The sequence below is a fragment of the Gopherus flavomarginatus genome, chromosome 1 (assembly GCF_025201925.1).
Source record: "Gopherus flavomarginatus isolate rGopFla2 chromosome 1, rGopFla2.mat.asm, whole genome shotgun sequence".
In the NCBI taxonomy this organism is placed as follows: Eukaryota; Metazoa; Chordata; order Testudines; family Testudinidae; genus Gopherus; species Gopherus flavomarginatus.
Window position 1 is genome coordinate 214,511,824 of NC_066617.1, and position 22,022 is coordinate 214,533,845.

Below are 22,022 nucleotides of genomic sequence, written 5' to 3' on the forward strand. Positions count from 1 at the left end.
AGCTCCATTTAAAGACTTTTTTTTAGGATTAATGGTAGTTTTCCCCCATTCTTCATAGTTGAACACTTCAGCAAGGGCTGATTGATAACTTTATATTTCAGAAAAGCCTATGTAGAACTGCGCTCTTTGAAAAGGCTGTAGTCTCCCATTATTCTCAGTAGGACTGAAGCCAGAGGCTGCTCTTAAAGATGATGGCTGACTTGGCTCTCACTGGAAACAATAGGAGGCAGTGGCCCTTGTGAAAGAGGGCATGTATGCTTCAGTCCTAATGAGAAATGGGAATGGCAGCCATTTTTAAAGAGGGCAATTTCTGAATTTTCTGAAAGGTTTTTTTATGCACCAGCCTCTGTCAGAAACGTTCAGTTAGGAAAATTAATAGCAAAGAATCAACACTAGTGATAAATATTTTTCTTCAGCATCGACCCTTGCTCCAGATCTACACAGACAGTTGGAAAGGAAATGGGAGTCTATAGTGGGGAAGGGGACAGGAAGGAGGGGAAAGACTGGTGTGCTTGTGTATAGGGGAATGTAAGAGGTGCAGGAGAGAGAGAGAGGGGAAAATGGGTGTGCAGGAGGGAATGAGGAATTGGGGATGTGTGCAGGGTATTCTGGGAGGTGCATGGGGGAATTAGGAGTATAAATTCCCAGTACACCTCTACCCCAATATCACGCTGTCCTTGGGAGCCAAAAAAAATCTTACCGCGTTATAGGTGAAACTACGTTATATAGAACTTGCTTTGATCCACTGGAGTGTGCAGCCCCCTTCTCTCCTTCTCCCCCCTTCCCGCCCCCGTGAGCACAGCTTTACTGCATTATATCTGAATTTTTGTTATACTGGGTCGCGTTATTTCAGGGTAGACGTGTATTTTCTATTGCTCTGGCAATGTGAAGCAGCTCAGAATGTAGTTTAACTGGTCAGCATGCTCTGCTCCAGAATAGCATAAAGCAGCTAGAGCAGACAAGTGAATACGGCAATTTAAAGTTTTTAATGTTAAGGCTGATGCTTCATGTCATTAGAAAGCTCTCATGGCACCATTCTCTTTGGGTTTATTTTTTATACTGATCATGTAAATTTTTAGGGGGAAGGGAAAGGGAAATTCTTAGGCAAGCTATGTTAAGATGGTTTTATGGTTGAAAGTACATATCAATAAATAGTAAAATACACCACAAGGATTTTGCCATTTTAAATAAACCCAAATATGGTAAAGTATTGAACAGTTTGCATAGAGTTAAGATTGTGTGAGTGCCATGTAGTGACATAAGTGTGGGGTAGAAACGGGGTCAGGGGGAGGAAAAAAATCAGACTGTAAAAATCAGTTTAGTATAATCCAGGACCAATAACACTAAAATACCTTAACGTATGATTATTGCTTAGTGACACCGCAGGGCAGAGTTTAAAGTTCTCTGGATACCTGCATTTCTGTAGGCTAACAAGTTTGGATTTATTTTTGATCAAATTAAGTAAGGTTCTGTGGGCACTCAGTGGTGTTATAGGGTCTTTTTTAAAGAAGAGAAGAATCTCTTAAAATGACACTGGCTGATTTATCATAATTCCTCCAAGTAAATTGTATCTTCCAGAAGTGTGGTGGTGGGGTTTTGTTGCTGTTTTTAATTTTTTAATGAAACTTCCAGTGACTAGCTGTGCTCTTACCCTTTTTTATATCTGTTTTTTATAAGCCATTGATTCTGGGAATTAGTGCTGTGCATAAATGTCCTTTAGTTGTGCTAGAAACCTCTTTTCAGCTAAATATTTGATATCCTTAGTAGTCAAATTCATTGTCTTTCCTGTGCCCATTGGCTAAAAAACAAAAATTTCAAAGCCTTCTAGGAAATTGGCTTTTGGTCAGGGGACACTGGGAAAGCATATGCCTTTCCAGTTTACTTGACTTTCTTCTTGAGGATACCTTCTAAGTAAAAGGTTCATTTCTATTTGAGGAGGTGAAAAAGGGAATTGTTGTAAAGATAAATTTTACACTTGCAAAATTATAAATACAACTACATCTTAACTGACAGTCCTATCTAAATACAGAATCTTTATAAAATTATTGTTCAGTGACTAGTATGTGATGATTCCTATACATTTACTTCAAATTATTATGTCCTTTATTTTATTTCTTGGTTAATGGTTACATTTAAGTTTTAAACCTTTTTGAGAGCTATATGGCTTTGAAAATGTTATAGATCTTCCTGAGTTTGATTTAACCAACATTGAGTCAGTTTTTTTGTATTTGATAGCTGGACACTTAGATTTCCATCTTTTGATAATAGTTTGGCACAAGCCAGTAGAACTTGACAGGAAGAGGGTTGTTTTGCCAAAACTTCTATGTGAATGAACTTGTACTGATCTAGAAAACTGGAGTTGCTTAAAACATTTACTACCTTTTTAATAGGAGATTGGTACGAAAGGCTACTGAATTTTGCGGGTGAACTTGCCAGAGTGGCAAACAGCAACAGTTTCTTAGTAACCAAATTGGTTTTTGACTTCCTGATCTTCTGAATTGTATTTCAAGTAATGGAATTTATATTTAAATCTAAGGATAACATAATAAGTTATAAATAGCACACATACACTACTGCTATTGATACTTAGATCAATTATAAGTATAGAATTGCTGTTAGGCGTGTAATAAATTTATAATAATCAAATATATCCACAGACATTCCTGAACATGTTTGTTGACAGCAATCAAGACGCACGAAGACGATCTGTAAATGAGGATGATAATCCACCTTCTCCTATTGGGGGGGACATGATGGATTCATTGATATCACAGCTTCAACCCCAACAATCACAGCAACAGGTAAAGTGTAGGCAAAATAATAAAACTACAAGTTACACTGTATCTCCATTGTTCTCCATTATTATATCTACCTTTTTAGAAAAATGTATGTGTTGTGTCTTCCTCGAGAGGGGTGGGAATAGCAGATGAGAGGTGAGGATAAACTATGCTGCTTTGGAATAGCCCTTGGAAGATTTATTCATGTTTTAAAATGTATGTTTACTTTGAGATAGCATAGATTCATAGACTCTAGGACTGGAAGGGACCTCGAGAGGTCATCGAGTGCAGTCCCTTGCCCTCATGGCAGGACCAAATACTGTCTAGACCATCCCTGATAGACATAAATCTAACCTACTCTTAAATATCTCCAGAGATGGAGATTCCACAACCTCCCTAGGCAATTTATTCCAGTGTTTAACTACCCTGACAGTTAGGAACTTTTTCCTAATGTCCAACCTAAATCTCCCTTGCTGCAGTTTAAGCCCATTGCTTCTTGTTTTATCGTTAGAGGCTAAGGTGAACAAGTTTTCTCCCTCCTCCTGATGACACCCTTTTAGATACCTGAAAACTGCTATCATGTCCCCTCTCAGTCTTCTCTTTTCCAGACTAAACAAACCCAATTCTTTCAGCCTTCCTTCATAGGTCATGTTCTCAAGACCTTTAATCATTCTTGTTGCTCTTCTCTGGACCCTCTCGAATTTCTCCACATCTTTCTTGAAATGTGGTTCCCAGAACTGGACACAATACTCCAGTTGAGGCCTAACCAGCGCAGAGTCGAGCGGAAGAATGACTTCTCGTGTCTTGTTTACAACACACCTGTTAATGCATCCCAGAATCACGTTTGCTTTTTTTGCAACAGTATCACACTGTTGACTCATATTTAGCTTGTGGTCCACTATGACCCCTAGATCTCTTTCTGCCATACTTCTTCCTAGACAGTCTCTTCCCATTCTGTATGTGTGAAACTGATTGTTCCTTCCTAAGTGGAGTACTTCGCATTTGTCTTTATTGAGCTTCATCCAGTTTACCTCAGACCATTTCTCCAATTTGTCCAGATCATTTTGAATTTTGACCCTGTCCTCCAAAGCAGTTGCAATCCCTCCCAGTTTGGTATCGTCTGCAAACTTAATAAGCGTACTTTTCTATGCCAACATCTAAGTCGTTGATGAAGATATTGAACAGAGCCGGTCCCAAAACAGACCTCTGCGGAACCCCGCTTGTTACACCTTTCCAGCAGGATTGGGAGCCATTAATAACTATTCTTTGAGTACGGTTATCCAGCCAGTTATGCACCCACCTTATAGTAGCCCCATCTAAATTGTATTTGCCTAGTTTATCGATAAGGATATCATGCAAGACCATATCAAATGCCTTACTGAAGTCTAGGTATACCACATCCACCGCTTCTCCCTTATCCACATGACTCGTTATCCTATTAAAGAAAGCTATCAGATTGGTTTGACAGGATTTGTTCTTTACAAATCCATGCTGGCTATTCCCTATCACCTTACCACCTTCCAAGTGTTTGCAGATGATTTCTTTAATTACTTGCTCCATTATCTTCCCTGGCACAGAAGTTAAACTAACTGGTCTGTAGTTTCCTGGGTTGTTTTTATTTCCCTTTTTATAGATGGGCACTATATTTGCCCTTTTCCAGTCTTCTGGAATCTCTCCCATCTCCCATGACGTTCCAAAGATAATAGCTAGAGGCTCAGATACCTCCTCTATTAACTCCTTGAGTATTCTAGGATGCATTTCATCAGGCCCTGGTGACTTGCAGGCATCTAACTTTTCTAAGTGATTTTTAACTTGCTCTTTTTTTATTTTATCTTCTAAACCTACCCTCTTCCCATAAGCATTTGCTATGGTAGACATTCCTTCAGACTTCTTAGTGAAGACCGAAACAAAGAAGTCATTAAGCATCTCTGCCATTTCCAAGTTTCCTGTTACTGTTTCTCCCTCGTCGCTGAGCAGTGGGCCTGCCCTGTCCTTGGTCTTCCTCTTCTAATGTATTGATAAAAAGTCTTCTTGTTTCCCTTTATTCCCATAGCTAGTTTGAGCTCATTTTGTGCCTTTGCCTTTCTAATCTTGCCCCTGCATTCCTGTGTTGTTTGCCTATATTCATCCTTTGTAATCTGACCTAGTTTCCATTTTTTATATAACGCCTTTTTATTTTGTAGGTCAGGCAAGATCTCGTGGTTAAGCCAAGGTGGTCTTTTGCCACATTTTCTATCTTTCCTACCCATCGGAATAGCTTGCTTTTGGGCCCTTAATAGCGTCCCTTTGAAAAACTGCCAACTCTCCTCAGTTGTTTTTCCCCTCAGTCTTGATTCCCATGGGACCTTACCTATCAGCTCTCTGAGCTTACCAAAATCCGCCTTCCTGAAATCCATTGTCTGTATTTTGCGGTACTCCCTTCTACCCTTCCTTAGAATTGCAAACTCTATGATTTCATCATAGATAGCACATAGCATGTTGAATGATTCTCCTGAGTGGCAGTCAATATGTCTTATTTAAAACAGAAAAGGAGCATGTAATCGAGGGGAAACAATGTCCTAAAATACAAGATTTTTTTGGTACCCTGAGGGCCTGTATTGGATTTTTGGTCTTTGGAGGGTGGAAATGAAGAAGAGGGTTAGATGTGTAAAGGTGGTGGTTATGTGGTTTGAAGGAAGGGCGTAAAGACCTCTTCAAAAACTGTGGAACAAAGTAACAAGTCCTGAATAAGGAGGTGTGAAAACTTGGATGCTATGGTGTTAAGTTGATTAGACAGATCTGATAATCAAACTACCATCAGTTTTTTGCCAAATCTATTAATATTAGTACTTAGTAGATTCAGCGTGAAATCATTGAAGACTTCCATTTTACTGTGTTGACACTTTCAGCCATTTGCAAAACAGGCAGGAGCATCAGGAGCTTACCCTCTTACTTCACCACCCACATCTTACCACAACACAGTGACCCCATCTCCTTCCATGATGCATACACAGTCACCAGGTAAGATGGCTCTCAATTCTAGATTGGCAATAGATGTTATGGAATGTACACTTTTTTATATTCTAAAGACTAGTATGATTTATGGCATACTTCTCTCATAAAGTGACCTTCTGTTACTTATGAGACATGCACAGTGTGGATGGTCTTAGCTGTGCTGCATGTGAGCTCTGCATGAATGTCAGCCATGGTTCTGTAATTGGCATTTACTGTGCTTGCATAACATGTAATATTTTTACAGGCTCCTAAATTGGTCAAATCAAACATCTTCACTTAAAGGTCCTTTTCTGAAAAGGCTGTTTCCGCTTTCTACTCCCAGACATTTACACTTGGATGGAGACCAAAACTAAGTGTAAACTTCAAGAAGTTTTATGAGCACCTGAGAACAGAGCTTAAACTGGAAATAGTTATGCAATCTTAACTGTAGTTATGTTGACGCGCCTGCTGTAACAAGGAAAAACATTATACCTATTACCTAACAATATCACGCATTGCACACGTAGAATGTACCGTAGAGTGTACCAAAAAATGTCTAGTTCACATTTGCCTTTGAAGAAGGATTGGTTACTGTATAAATTAGTATCCTGTCTGCTCAGTAAGAGTTCATGGTTGCTGGTTCATGTCCAAGATGCAGCTTCTGGGGATAAAGGTCACTCTGAAAACTCTAGTATGACCTGTCTCTAAGAAAGACAATACTTTTTTCTGATTTTCTTTGCTATTGGTTTACTCAAGCTTTTGAAAGAAATGTAGGAAACATAATGAATTGCTGTTTGTGTCTGGATGTCTTTATTAGGAAATCTGCATGCTGCAAGCTCCCCTAGTGGTGCTTTGAGAGCTCCATCACCAGCATCATTTGGTCCAACTCCTTCACCTTCCTCCCTTGGAATAACAATGGGACAAACAGCTAATTTTACCAGCCCACATGGTGAGTTCTTGTACTAGTACATCTCTATATTGACATGAAGAGTAAACTGTTTCTTAAAATTAAGCCCTGTCTGTGCAGACTTAGGGACTAGGTAGGTGAGGTAATATCTTTTATTGGACCAACTTCTGTTGGTGGAAGAGACCAGCTTTTGAGCTACACAGAGCTCTTCTTCAGGTCTGGAGATTTACACTGTTTGGAATAATGAGTGTTCAGCAATTGGCTTGAATTAGGAGTTTGTGCGGATGTGGATTTTCTTGGTAATTGTAGCCATACAAATGCTTTCAGCAACTTTTAGGTGGTGTTGCTAGTCTATTGAAAATTAAGTACAGTAACTCCTCACTTAATGTTGTAATGATGTTCTTGAAAAATGCAACTTTAAGTGAAACAATGTGAAGAGAATTCAGTTTCCCCATAACAATTAATGTAAGGGGAAGGGGGGAGAGTTAGGTTCCAGGGAATTTTTTTTGCCAGACAAAAGACATTATATACATATACAGCATAAGTTTTAAACAATTTTAAACAAACAGTTTAATACTGTAATCAGCAATGATGTTTATGAAGCTTGGTTGAGGTGGTGGAGTCAGAGCGTGAAAGAGGATGGATCGTCCAGTTGCTCCTCTTGCTGTTCTTTCCAAAGTGCCGGGTAGGGGGGTGCTCCAACCCCTCCCCCGAGCATTCTATGTCCTCTCCCTTCCCCTCCAGCCTCCTGAATGCTGCAAAACCCCTCCCACCCACTGCAGTCAGCTGTTTCGGGATGTTTTGGAGGTTCAGGAGGGAAGGCTGCGCACTAAATCCTCACTCCTCCCCTCAGAGCCTCTTGAATGCTGGGAATCAGCTGATTGCTGCAGGCAGGAGGTGCGGGGAGGGAAAGGGGGAGTTGCTGATCTCTGGGGCTGTCGGTGGGGGGGGAGGTGCTGGGGAGTGGTGGAGGGGAGCTGATGGGAGGCTGCTGGCCTATCTTGGTTCCAGGCCGCCAAGGCCAAACAATGTTGTAAGCAAATATTGTGCAACTTTAATTAATAATAATAATAATGATATAATTGGAGATATACCAACTCCTAGAACTGGAAGGGACCTTGAAAGGTCATCGAGTCCAGCCCCCTGCCTCCACTAGCAGGACCAATTTTTGCCCCAGATCCCTAAGTGGCCCCCTCAAGGATTGAACTCAACCCTGGGTTTAGCAGGCCAATGCTCAAACCACTGAGCTATCCCTCCCTCCTTGAGCGTGTTCTCTAATAGATCAATAATATAACAACATAACAAAACAACGTTAACCGGAACAATGTTAAGTGAGCAGTTACTGTACCAATCACTCACTGCCCCTTACTAATGTGGGAAAAATTGACGTAGACTATCATGCAGTATCACTAAGAGGCCATGGTTTCAGCTGAATTTAATTACTTTACCCTGTATCTTTAAATGTAAAACAGCTTCAGTTAATTACCTTCACATGCAGCTTGAATCAAAAGTGGAAGTAATTGAGAACAGGCTGAAGAGATTCAGTAACTTAAAACTTGAAAATTGTTGACCAAGTCGTCTTGTTTTCCAGTGCACAAAAAAGTGCAACTGATCCTTCCCCCCCACCCCTTTCTGTTACTTGGAAAACTCTATTCAAATTACTTCCTCTATAATTACAGTATGTTAGATTCTGCTCTCTATGGCACCACTACTACTTAAATCACCAAACTTAAGAGTGGAATTTATTTTTCAGCATATCAGTTAAGTAACTGAGAAACAGTCTGTTGTAGACACTACAGTCTGATATGTTCTTAGGCACATACACGAATGGATTTTATTATGGAACTTTACTACAGTGAAGTGAAGTGACTGAGGCATTTTCCTGAATAAACTACACCCTTTGTCTTTCACTGTGTCCAGCTTTCGTACAGTTAGTGGGAGGTAGAGACCTGCTGTACTCAGTGGGACTCTGCATGGAAGAATCCCTTTGCAGAATCTAGTCTGTAACTACTAGAATTTAAAATAGAAGAAGTTTACACATTTATTATTTTGCTTTTAAATTGAATTCCTTAAAATGCTTACATCTTACATATAGCTACAGATGGAGTATGAGATAAAAGGAAGTGGATGCTATGTGTCATATTGGTATTTTTCACTGAGTTTTTGAATACTTTGTTTGAAATCATTGTGTGTGATCCATATTTTCTATGACTTAAGAAAAGCTTTAATTAAAAAAATAACCTTGAGAATTTCACAGGTACCATAGACCCTAGTTCACCCTACACAATGATGTCGCCCAGTCAGCGTGCAGGGAATTGGCCAGGATCTCCTCAAGTGTCTGGTCCCTCACCGGCTGCACGCATGCCTGGAATGTCACCAGCCAATCCTTCTCTCCATTCTCCAGTCCCAGATGCCTCTCATTCCCCACGAGCTGGAACAAGTTAGTTATATTTAACAGTATTATAATTATGAAGCACTTAAAGTTAATATTTTTAGTGCCATCTCTTTTGTAGCATTCCTTATTTTTATCTGCTACCCTTTTGTAGTAAAATAATACTCTGCTACATTTATGCATTTATTCTGGCCCAGCGTGAGTCTTAAATAATTAATAAAAATGGAAAGCAAGTCAAATCATGGTTAGCACTGGATCTATTTTTATCTGGTTCTGAAGGTTTTTTGTTTATTTACTGAGCTGTTGAAACTGAATATTTGTGTTTAAGCCTTTGATACGTCAAGGTGGGGAGAAGTCCAGATGAATAGCAGTAGTGTGAAGAAAATCTGAAAGTACATATGAGTACAAGAATAGTAAAATGTCACACTTCAACACTGTAAAATGGTCTTGGCAAGATTGGTTTAACTATACTTCTTGATCACTTCTGCCAACTGATTGAGAACAAAGTTGCCATCTGCTGGCTCACCCCTAACCTCTGATGCTTGGGAGAGAGAAAAGGGCCGATATACTATTTGCTAACATTACGAGATTCTCTTCAGGAGTTCAGTATAGTGGTCGTAACTACTTCACTTTGTTGCTATAGCTGGGCCTAAGTTGTATGGCAACTAGTGCTGTAAATCCCCTTGAGGAGGAACTACCTGGGAAGATTGGAGTTTGTGTCCAGTTTTGGGCTCCCCACTACAGAAAGGATGTGGACAAATTGGAGAAAGTCCAGCGGAGGGCAACAAAAATGATTAGGGGGCTGGAGCACATGACTTATGAGGAGAGGCTGAGAGAACTGGGGTTATTTAGTTTGCAGAAGAGAAAAGTGAGGGGGGGATTTGATAGCAGCCTTCAACTACCTGAAAGGGGGTTCCAAAGAGGATGGAGCTTGGCTGTTCTCGGTGGTGGCAGATGACAGAACAAGGAGCAATGGTCTCAAGTTGCAGTGTGGGAGGTCTAGGTTGGATGTTAGGAAACACTATTTCACTAGGAGAGTGGTGAAGCACTGGAATGGGTTATGTAGGGAAGTGGTGGAATTTCCTTCTTTAGAGGTTTTGAAGGCCCGGCTTGACACAGCCCTGGCTGGGATGATTTAGTTGGTGTTGGTCCTGCGTTGAGCAGGGGATTGAACTAGATGACCTCCTGACGGTAATATTCTATGATTCTATAAGATGAAGCAAAGATTAGTCTTTAAATATATGAAATTGGCAGGATGAAACTTCTACTTTCGTGGTAACACTATTAGTCTTGTTGTTACCTCTTCCTCCAAACCCATCCCCATTTATTTCTGGGTTTTGTCCATTAATTCCATCCTGTCTGACACCCTGGGCACTCTCTGGGGCAAGGACTGTCATCTTTGTTACTTTTTTGTATAGTGTCTTCCAAAAATTTGAAAACATAACGTGCAGTCAAACTCTGTACACTTTCAATAAGTGAGAATTTTTCTATTTCCATCAGGTTCCCAAACAATGCCAACTAATATGCCTCCACCTCGTAAACTACCTCAGCGCTCCTGGGCTGCATCTATCCCCACAATCCTCACTCACAGTGCCTTGAATATTCTACTGCTGCCCTCTCCTACTCCTGGGCTTGTACCAGGACTAGCCGGCAGCTATCTTTGCTCCCCTCTGGAGCGATTTCTAGGATCAGTTATTATGAGGCGACACCTTCAGAGGATCATCCAGCAAGAAACGGTACTTAAATGATTAATTTGTAACACCAACTATTGACTTTCAAGTGTAACTTTCTAAACAGTAGTTTGTCGCATGATTGCATTGTAGGTCTGCTTCATAATGAATCACAAACTATTCTGTCTGAATTGTAATTGCTTTCAGCATCTCAGAAAAAGAGAAAGTAGGAACAGATATCCAGAATGTTGCCACTGATAAACGTTTCCAACTTTCTAGTTGAAACACCATACACCTTCAACATCTATTTTGAAGAACTGTTTAAAATAGATCTAGAATAAATGAAGTCCAGTGATTAGAGTAGGGGTTGAAGAGTCAGAATTCCTTTGTGTTCTATTCCTGGCTCTCACTAACTCAAGTATGAACTTAAGAAAAAGTACTGAATCTCCTTGCCTCAGTTCTTTTCATCAGTACGATGAGTGTAATACTTGCCTAACCCTCACATCTGGGATGTGAGGGCTTAATTAATGCTAGTAAATCTCTCCATAAATATAGAGGATCTCAAAACTTACATTTTAACTTTCTTGCATATGCTTTTCATGCTGTTGGCAAAGTGAAACAATATTGTATCAGTCTATTAATACAGTTTAACACAATTTAATCCCCTCCAAATTTAGGCTGACCATATTCTGAAGCCCTTAACTTCAGGGAAACCCACACTTCTAGATGTGGAGTCTCCTACTTATCTGACAACATTAAATATCTGGTCCCTCTGTGTAGGCACTTGTGTCCCCATCACAGTAGTATCTGAGTTCTTGATAAATTACCTTTCCTAGCTGTATGCAAAATATTGTGAGATTTCTCCTCCCTTCCCTTGCCCTCTTCCCCCACCCCCAAAAAAAGGGAAACTGCAGCCATATAACGTGATAGCTGTTCTTTTAAAAAAATGAATAAATAAAAGATGATGAGGGGGGCCCAGATCCTCTGATCCCCATTTCCCCCCCTAGGTGTAGCAGGGTGGGGTGGAGAGCCATTATGGTGTCAGATTATGGATCCCGGATTTTGGGGATGGTTGTACTCGAAGTGGTGCATGGAGCAGGCTTGAGGCTGCTCTAAACTTTTCCAGCTGGCTGTACATTCTAAGGAGTCACCTCCCAGCTGGAAATGACCAGAATGCAGTGTGCTCCAGCCATACCCTCACCCCTAGGGTTGGGGAGGAAGTGCTGAAGATTCCTTCCATGCTGAAGTAATCAACAGCTGTGGAGAGGAGGTCAGTTTCTACTCCTTTGTGCTTCCAGAACAATGCAAAAGGAGCAGAGTTGGGGCTGGAATCTAGCACTGTATTATTCCTGAAGGTGGTGATTTTATATGGCCAAATCTTAATTGGTGCTCTTGTTAAAAGAAACAGCCTTCAAAATTGGGTGGTGGTGGTGGGGGGGATGGTCCTGAGAAGTGAGTTTGTTCTTCTGCTGTTCCATGAAGTACTAATTAGATGCATTGTTTCTGTTCATACAGCTACAGCTAATAAACTCCAATGAACCAGGTGTAATAATGTTTAAGACAGATGCACTGAAGTGCAGGGTTGCCCTTAATCCGAAAACCAACCAGACTTTGCAGCTAAAAGTAACACCTGAAAATGCAGGACAATGGAAGCCAGAGGAACTACAAGTTTTGGAAAAATTCTTTGAAACAAGAGTATGTACTTAAACTACTAACATTCAGTGTCTTGTTTTGTATGTCACCTTAATATTGGCCTATTCTGCAGCTCTTATCCATAAGTAATTCTCTTGATATCAGTGGAACTAGTGATGAGAGTAAGGGCTGCAGGATAAGAGTAGCGATTAACAGCTATGCACAGTTGTGGTGCTATGTAAATAGCAAATGGACCAGTTTTGATCTAGATGGACAGTACTAATTGGTATTATATTATTGTAGGTTGCAGGACCACCATTTAAAGCAAACACGCTAATAGCTTTTACAAAACTACTAGGCGCTCCTACGCATATCCTCAGGGACTGTGTACACATCATGAAACTGGAGTTGGTAAGTTACTTTTTTTTTTTTTAACTTTTATTGACAACATTTAGTCTGCTGAACTCCAGAGTCTGCACTTGAAATAATAAAAATCTGTTTGTGGTGACTGCAGAATGAATTCCACCCTGTAGTGTAAATGAAGATACAGAATATAATATTAAATACGTAAATTCAAGAAAGATTTGTTCACTGTGCTTCTTACTAAGAGGTCAACAAAAACTTGTCCTCTCCCTAGACTTGACACATTTGACGAAAATCACACAACTGTGTGTTTGTATAGTACCTTCATTGCTATCTCAGTGTAGATTCACAGAACCATTCTCATAGCAAGAGGAGATTTGTTAACTCTTAATTATATTTATATTAAATGTGAAATCATCTGAAAGTTTGAAGAGTCTAGCTTAAGTGTCATTTAACAGTACCAGCATGTTACAATAGTCAAACACATGTTACCTTAATGTGCCTTGCTTTATTATGTTCTCTGTGGCATATTTTTAAAACAGTTCCCTGATCAAGCAAGCCAATTGAAATGGAACGTGCAGTTTTGTTTAACGATTCCTCCCAGTGCCCCACCAATTGCACCTCCAGGAACACCTGCTGTTGTGCTGAAATCCAAAATGTTGTTTTTTGTAAGTATAATAGCTGTCTTTTTATTAAAAGCTGCAGCGTGGACAGGGTCTGAAAGAAGAGCAGTGTTACTAACCAGCTAGTAGAGGGGTCAGTTCTGTAATCCTGGCTTCTGTCTGCACATGGATTGGTTATTCTTGGCTAGTAACCATGGTAGCTAAAAATGTTGCTGTTGCAAGAGGCCTAGAGTTGCATACTGTTTTTCTATAATGCGTTGACACTTTTTTTTCTTTCTGTGACTATGACCCCATTACTATTCCTGCGGACCTTTTTTTGGCTAGTCTTCCTTCTTGCTCTGTCGATGCTGTGATTAAGTATCATAAAGTTCATTGCTTCATGCACCGCTGGTGCCATTCTGTATGTGTCCCCTCTGGTCTTCCTGTTCTTTGCTGAAACACTATGGGATAGTTGCTTGCATTTTCCCAGAACGTTGTGATACAAATGTGGTCTGATAGCAGGAAAGCCATTGTGTGGACACAAACTGAACTGTGTTAATCGTCAGGTTTAGATGATGGTACCTTTAACCAGTTACAAAATCAGTTGTAACTGGCAGTGCGAATGGTCCTTAGGAGGTTATCTCAACTATAGTGTCTTGAGACTGGATGTAGGTTATTCCTAACTATTGAGCTGTTATCTATGAAACCTGAAATGTGTATAAAATACAGGCCTAGAAATGTTTAAAAGTTTTGCTGCAGTGAGCAGTTCTGTTTTGGACAGAGGGCTCATATAAAATGTGACAAACGTATTGTGTATGAAGACAATGTGGAAAGCTATGGCCACAATTAGTTTTACTTCAATACCTTTTCTTAGCTGTAGAATCTTTGTGACACCTAGTTTTTATGTGTTACTGTATTGAAGGTGTTCTCCACATAGAGATAATGTAAAAGGAAATGAAATTAAAAAGGACCTGACTACAAGCTAGGGCTTGAAGTAGCAAGGCAACTATCCTAACATTATGTGTATCTGAAAAATACTGTTTCATCTTAATGCACTCTTTATCTTTTTTGTTTTACTCACAGCTTCAGTTAACACAGAAAACTACAGTCCCACAGGAAGCCGTTAGTATTATTGTCCCAATCATTTATGATATGGCTTCAGGTACAACGCAACAGGCAGACATTCCCAGGCAGCAGAACTCTTCCATTGCTGCTCCCATGTTGGTTAGCAGTATTCTAAAGAGGTTTGCAGAACTGAATTCTCCACGACCAGGTACTGTACATATCCAGTAGACAGAACTCAAGAAGTATTCAGACTTAAGAATAAGTGGGATTTAGTTTTAGAGATTTGTAATGCATGTCTTTGTGGAGAGAGGATCGATCAGCCTTTCTTAAGGTGATCTGCAGGTCCTGATAGGGTTAATTTATGTGGTGTTGATTACTATTGAGACCGTACCAGTTATTTGTGCCAGAGGGTTGTATTAATGGCACAAGCTAGTTTACTGTTTTGTCTAGGAGGTAGAATGCATGTATTTTGACATGGCTTATGCTACTGCAGTCACAGCTGAGTGGACTCAGTGTAAATAACAATTGCAATGCTGTGGTAAAACATCTGATTTCATGGTTTACCATAGGTTAATAAACCATTTCAATAGAATACATAAAGATATATTAAAGCACTGATCAAACACTGTCCATGTATCATGAAGAATGAAAAATGATCTGAGTGATTGTTTGCTGAATGTACACTCTGCCAGTGTTGTAATGGGTGCAGTGAAAACTTTCACTTTCTACCAAATGTGCTGTGAAGCTCTTGCATGTAAGTTGTTTCTAAGAATGAAAATTGTTTCACTTTTGCTGCAACATTTTTATTTAACCACTTTTAAAAAACACACTTTTTTAAAAACACACCCCGATAGGGTTTAAATGGTGAACTCAAAGGGTGATTTCTGCTTCTGTTCTAAGTATTTATATATCTTAAACTAATTCACAATACTTTTGTTATGCTTGATGCTTTATTTGAAGTGACAGAATTTTAGAATGTTAACATTGTAAATCGGTAGAGATGTACCTATTTTGATGGTAATCATGCCACGTTCACATTAATATTGCATCTTTTGTCATATTAAACTTACTAGCAATGTAGATGAGTAGGGGGGGAAACAAACAAGGCTTGGGCAAGGCTTCCCAGACCTCATAGGGTCCTCTACTTTAATTCCTTCTGAGGCTTGACTCTTATCCTGTGTTAGACACTTTCTGAGAACTAGCAGGATGAGGAAGAGGGCAATTGAACTCTCAAAAATAACTTTGAACTTGCAATTTCATTTTTCCAAGGGTCATGTGTGAGAGATCAGTCCTACGCCACCTCCCCATTTGTAGATTTAAAGATAAATAGGTTTGGGCACTTTATTACTGAGCATGATGTTACATATAACAGGACATGTTTGTTCCACTTAACTAACCAAACATAATTGTTTTGTTTAAAATTAATAGGTGATAATCTTGATGTTTTGGAATAACATCTTACACAGTGGTGATTTTTTTTTTTTTTTTAACAAGGAGTTTTACCCACAGGATTTCTGTACACAATAGATTTGAATGCTCAGCTGGGTAAATAGCACTCCTTCAAAAAACAAAGTTTACTGAATGTATCAGAAGAGCAAGTTCTCTTGTTGAGTACTAGTGGGGAAAAATATAGATCTTTCTCTGAGCCGAACTGTAGTATCTCAGTTCCTGAAGTTATGATTAAATGAAATCCACAGTAAAATATCGTAGGAATGCCACAGCATAGGGAACAATCTTCAAAGCTACTTGTAATGTCCAAAACTGAGATCTGTTCTTTGGTAAATTGATCAAGATAGGAAGGTGGAGCTCACCAGTTTTTGTAGCTATGCCCATAGATCTTGATGAAATGAGATGGGACACAGCCCATGGAACAGAATGGGGACAAGAAAAAAGTGTATCTGAAAGGAGCTCATGTCCTCGAGTAGGATCCTAGCCAGTTAAAGAAATATATGGAGTAGGTAGGAGACATCCCTGTGTACTCCAGCCCCATTTCTACCAGGATATAGTGTCTGTATTGATGTGGTTTAAAAAAAAAAAAAAAAAAAGGGGGGGGGGGGGCGTCCCTCTATTGGAAACTTTTGAAATGCTTGATGCAGTTTGCTGCCATTTTAAAGGTTTAAGACCTTTGGAAAGATGTATAGGTGGGTGGAGAGCGTTCTCCTTTTGTCTCTTTGGTGGGGTAGGAAAGGTTATACCTGTCCCCAGTGAAGGAGAGGGATAGCTAGGTGGGGACAGATCTCTTTTTTTTTTTTACAGGAGGTGTGAATAAGGGTTTCCTTGCTGGGACATGACTTTTGACAAATGCTATTGCAGCTCTACCCACTAGTTGGAAGGATCCGGAGACCCAGAAACTTCCCAGCAAGGCACTAGCTCCTTCTGCTGGTCTCACTTCAAATTCCCCTGCTTGGTGAATTTTCACCACACCAGCCAGAGTGGAATGGGGACTCCCCATGTCAGGGAAAAGAGGGAGAGCTTCCTACCTGGTTTTAGCCAAGGACAGAATTGCACTCCCTGTATTCTAACACCTACTTCCGATCCATTATCAGAAAACTATAGTTGTTGCAAGAATGTATCTGTAAATATGGTTTAGGAAAATGTCTCAAATTGTTTAATTTCAACAAAGACAAATACCTATTGTCTGAATGATTGTGACTATAGATGATAAATGTTCCATCGTTGTGGTTACAAAAACATACCCACTGTAGGAATGTGATTTGCAGCAATAACAGTGACAGGAAATGGCAAGACTAACTTACCTGTGTTATGCTCACAACTGAAATATTTGAGAAAGGATGAGACAAATGAGATGAACTGATTAAAAATCCATGAAGTAACACTTATGGTACTATTTACACTTATTGTATACTATAATCAGTGTTGCCTCATTTTGGCTGTATCTTTTACCTTGCTCTCTCTTTTTGTGAGAGAGTATTTTGTACTCAACTTCATTTTCCTTTTAATAAAATACTAGTAACTGAAAAGTGACTTTTTTGGCAGAGTTTTATTTTCAGGTACCTATTGTTAAACACTGCCTAAATCTTTGTTTCCCTGAAACGTTAACTCCTAGTGAATTCGCGGTGAATCTCTTCCAGGAAAGACTTCCACCCCCACCTTCCCAAAAGGAAATCAAATACCAATTGTTCAATAAAAGATTAACCTTAAATTGAAAAAAGGCAGAGAATCCCATGAGAAACCGTATTTTGTGGACCAGTGTGGTTAAGCTTGTGCCTCGGTCCTGCAAGCTGCTCTACAAGCTGTGGGGATACCAGGGTTTGCCTATGGGGAGGAGCTTGTAGGACCAAGGCCTTCAAACACTTCAGTTTTTTTTGTTACACTTCACCTGAGCTAACCTTTTCTAAATATCTGATTTTCACTGAGGTATTTCATTTTATTTAGCCAATTTTTGCAGCTGGGTGTACGGTGCAAGGAGATGATGACATGCCCAAAGTCATGCTGGGACTGTTTGGTTCAGCAGTTGGGATTAATGGCTCCCAGTGCACTCTGCTCTAATCACTTAGATCACACCGTGGTCCCTCAGCAGCAGAACATAACAGATCTTAATTGACACAGCTTAAGAAGCCCAAAGTTAAGTTGAGAGGAAGAATGTATCCTAAAGAACCTGACTAAGCGAAAACTTGTTGTTTTAAACTCTTCATTTTTTTAAATTGTACCATACCCTTTGCTGTACATTTCTTGATGGAAAGGAATTAGAGAACTGTGTGGCCTGAGATCTGGAGTCTTGTTGGAATAAAAATGAAAATTTCTTGACCTTGTCTTGTGGTGGCTATATATTTTTATATTTTTGTCATTCTTCTGAAACAACTGTTGGGTGTCATTGAAACTGATCTGCATAAGAGGTTTCAAATAGGGACAATTTTGGGGAAACTTGTTGCTGGAAATGTTGGTTTGTTGAAACTGTTCATGAGAAGGGGTTGATTTTGAAGAATTTCCCATTTCAAAAAAATTGAGAAATTTTGAAATTGTCCATGTCCCACTTTGACATTTTTGAAACAACAGTTTCATGTTTTGTGTTAAATTTTGAAGAGAAACGTCATTTCAAGTTAACTTAAGTGAAAAGTGTTTTTTAACAGAAAAGTTCCAGTTGACCCCATCTAAAACTTTTTTGCATTTCAATTTTGCCTTTTTATCCTGATTTTTAGGATGGGAATTTTTTTAACATCTTAAATTCTTGTGGACAGGAAACCATTTTCCACCCGGCACTAGTTTCAAACTTCTTGTTTTTTCTTTTAAAAGTTTAGTTGCTGCTCATAATCAGCTACTATATGTAAACTTCTGTCAATTTCTTGAAACCAAATCTGATAAGGTGCAGCACTCGTAAGCTTTTTATGAACAGGTTACAGAAGAACTAGAAATTCCTTGTATGATAAATCATCCCATGGATTTATGACACACAAAAGGTATTAAAGCCTTAATACTAGCTGCCACTAGTTTCTGGCAGATTTATGGCTGACCAGACACTGTGCTGAGAAATTCAGGCTGAAATTACTTTACCTGACATATTCACGAATTCTAACTCTGTTAGAGTGAATGGGTTTGGAAACTTGAACCAGAGATACAAAAACAACATTCCTGAAATGACATATTCATGCAGGCTAAGTCCCTGAGGTCAGTGGAATTTGCGTCTTAATTAGCACTGTCTTTAAGCCTCTTTCCCTTCTAAGGCCAAAACCATAGTCTAAACAATCCTTTAATGCTGGTAAACCAGCCAGTGTGGGTAAAGTATAGTTGTTTAGACTATGTTAAAGTATTACACGGTATTTAAAAATCAGAAAGCACCATGTGAGCCCAGGGTGGAGCGAGCTTGAGTAGCATCCTTCACTTGTTACAAATTAAATTGACTTAACCCCTGATTGTTTAATTCATTTTTTTCTCTGTCATGCTAACGTGTATTTTTTCCTTTTCCAGGTGAATGCACGATATTTGGAGCTGTTCGTGATTTAATGGTTAATCTTGCCCTAACCCCTGGTGGGCGCCCATAGACACTTTTAAAACAAGGCTGAAAAACAAGAGACTCAGCAGCAAAAATATCAATCTCTGAAGTAAAGCCTTCAGTTAAAAAAAGGAGAAAAGGACATTTTGACATGTTATGTTTTTTTAAAGAGCTAAATATATTAAACTGGGAAACTTTCAGGGATGCACTTTCATCAAATGATCATCAACCCATAACTTTTATATAGTGCTCTTGTATAGTGTGTTTTAAGGGATACATTTCAGACTAGGTAATAGATTAAAGTGTCAGCTTGCCGCTAATAGATTTAATATTCTGTTTTATACTAAGATTATGGAAAATGCCAAACTTGTTTGTTGTTTTTTCTTACGTTTTGGTGTAATAGAATTGGTTGGTTTGTTTTTTTTTAAGGCAGATCTGTCATTTTGAATACTGTAAAACTGTGACAAACTTTATATTGAAACTGTATTTTAATATTACTGCTTTGAATCTTTAAACAAATTATTTGGGCTTGTTGTTAACATGAACCCAAAAAAGCAATATTTAATAAACTAGATAAAAAACCTTAAACTAAGATTGTATGATTTCCATGAACTTCTCCCCCTCTCTCTATTATATAACTTTAGGAAGTAAATCGTTGTAAAATGTTTGACTAAAATTTGATATAGGTGTTATTGTCTTAGATGTGACACATTTTATAATTAAAAATACTATCAGGGTTTTTTTCAGCCACTTCAGATCATTTGCCTTATCTCCTACATGGCTGTTTGCGTTTTTGGCCCCATCCTTTCTCTGCCCCCAACTCTGTGGAAGAAATAATTTTGGTCCCCAACAATGACTACTTCACTCTGCCAATAATTCTGATTATTTTTAAATCTTAAGGAAACTGTACTTACATAGTGTATCAATTCTAGTTTATAAACACTATTTAAAATATAAATTTAGTTTTCATCAAAGTGAAAAGACACCATATATACATAACAAAGGCCACGTGATCTAGTGTGAGTAGGCATTTTTTCTCAGTGCTCCTGCATTCTTGTTGTGCCTTTCATTTTAAGGACTCCACCTACTCCCCCCCCCCCATACTGCTGTTACTATTGAAATCCTTAATTTTGCATATAATGTTGGAATAGGGGTCAGATGGTGGAGAGAGAAGTAGAAGAATTACGAAGCAATCTTGTTTTCAAATTGTGTTCAGTGAAGTTGGACAAACTGATTCAGGAGAGCCGAAGTTGACTAAGAAAAGTGAAGAAATAACTTCATGTTTAACTTCTCAACTTGGACACTACATTGGGAAATTGGCAAGTAAAAGGAAGGTATGAAAATTTGTCAGTCTTAATGAAGTTTCTCAAATAGTTCTATTGACTACCCATTCATCTTAACAATCAGTTCCAAACTAATTTTAAAAATCCTCCATGGGTTTACATTTGCCGCTTTATGGACTTTTGTGTTTCTGTCCCTCTCTCTTTAGCAGCTGCTTCCTGGGCTTTCTACATGCATCTCTCCTTTTTGGTGGAAGAGCCATCTCCTCTGAAGTTCCTGCTATCTGGAACATCCTTCACATTGGTCTCTGATTCAAATTTCAGCTACTTTTTTTTCTTCTGTGTATATTGGTCCCTTTCTCTTGTATTTATCTATTATGTGAAAGATGGTTAAACTCTCTACACTTGAAACTTTTAACCTAGTTTATTCATTCAACTCCTGCCTTCACATCCAGGTTGAAATTAGAAACTAGATTGGGGGATGCACTAAAGATGTCTGCAGTAGAACAGAACTCACAGAGCTGAAAAAGTATTACATCAGATACTACACTGGGTTACTATTCATGGTGTGATAATTCCAATATTCACTAGCTGCCTGCCCTAAGGAACCAGCTTCTGGAGAAGGGGATGTGATCACTGTGTTACTAATGTTCAGGGACACAAGTGCTGTGAGACAGAGGGCTTTGGACGGGCTGAGCACATTAGAAAGACCCTTACATCCACTTGCCACACTGAATTATTCCCAGAGCATTATTGTTATGGAAAGTTTTGGCGGTCCATTTGAGTAACTGAGAATACTGCCTTGGAGCACAGCACTTTCTGGTACTTTCTGACTGTTTCAGACAAAGCTGCCTACTGACAGAAGAATGAGATAGACAGACAATGGAAACATAGGGGGCTGAATTAAGGTTGCACAGGCAACCTTAATTCTGGTATTTCCTAACTTCTGAGTGTTTTGCTTGGCAATCTTAACAGTGGGTTTCACAGATATTTGCTGACAGCAGAGGAATCATGAGATTCAGATTTCCATTCCATGTTCTGGAGGGGAATGTGCACTAGTGGGCACTGTCATAACTTTCCTACTCAGATCTGAACCTTAGAGTTCAGAACATGAGAAGTTAGCATGAAACCTCCAAACTTAATTACCAGCTTGGATCTGATATCGCTGCCACCAGCCAGAGAATTCCAGTGTCTGGCTCACTCTGGTCTCCCCAGAACCTTCCCTGGGGAACCCCAAGACTCAGATGCCCTTAGTCTCACCACAAAGAGAAATAACCCACTTCCCTTCCCCCTCTTTACCTCCTCCCAGATTTCCGTGCCCTGGGTACTCTAGGATATTCCCTGCTTCAAGTCCTTGAAACACAAGTACTGAGAGATCAATCTCTCTCCCCTCACCCAGAGGGTATGCAA

The 22,022-nt window shown here is 39.3% G+C and overlaps 1 protein-coding gene across 1 annotated transcript in view; it reads left to right on the forward strand.

Moving 5' to 3' along the window:
- Positions 1-19,920, forward strand: part of MED14 (mediator complex subunit 14) — a 70,613-nt gene extending 50,693 nt beyond the window's left edge. The window contains exons 22-31 of the mRNA XM_050936468.1: positions 2,658-2,801; positions 5,666-5,777; positions 6,568-6,699; positions 8,915-9,097; positions 10,550-10,785; positions 12,235-12,414; positions 12,655-12,762; positions 13,257-13,382; positions 14,400-14,589; positions 19,308-19,920. Of these exons, the coding sequence (XP_050792425.1) occupies positions 2,658-2,801; positions 5,666-5,777; positions 6,568-6,699; positions 8,915-9,097; positions 10,550-10,785; positions 12,235-12,414; positions 12,655-12,762; positions 13,257-13,382; positions 14,400-14,589; positions 19,308-19,381 (1,485 nt within the window). The 3' untranslated portion in view covers positions 19,382-19,920. The remainder of the gene's footprint in view (positions 1-2,657; positions 2,802-5,665; positions 5,778-6,567; positions 6,700-8,914; positions 9,098-10,549; positions 10,786-12,234; positions 12,415-12,654; positions 12,763-13,256; positions 13,383-14,399; positions 14,590-19,307) is intronic.
- Positions 19,921-22,022: the final 2,102 nt, after the last annotated feature.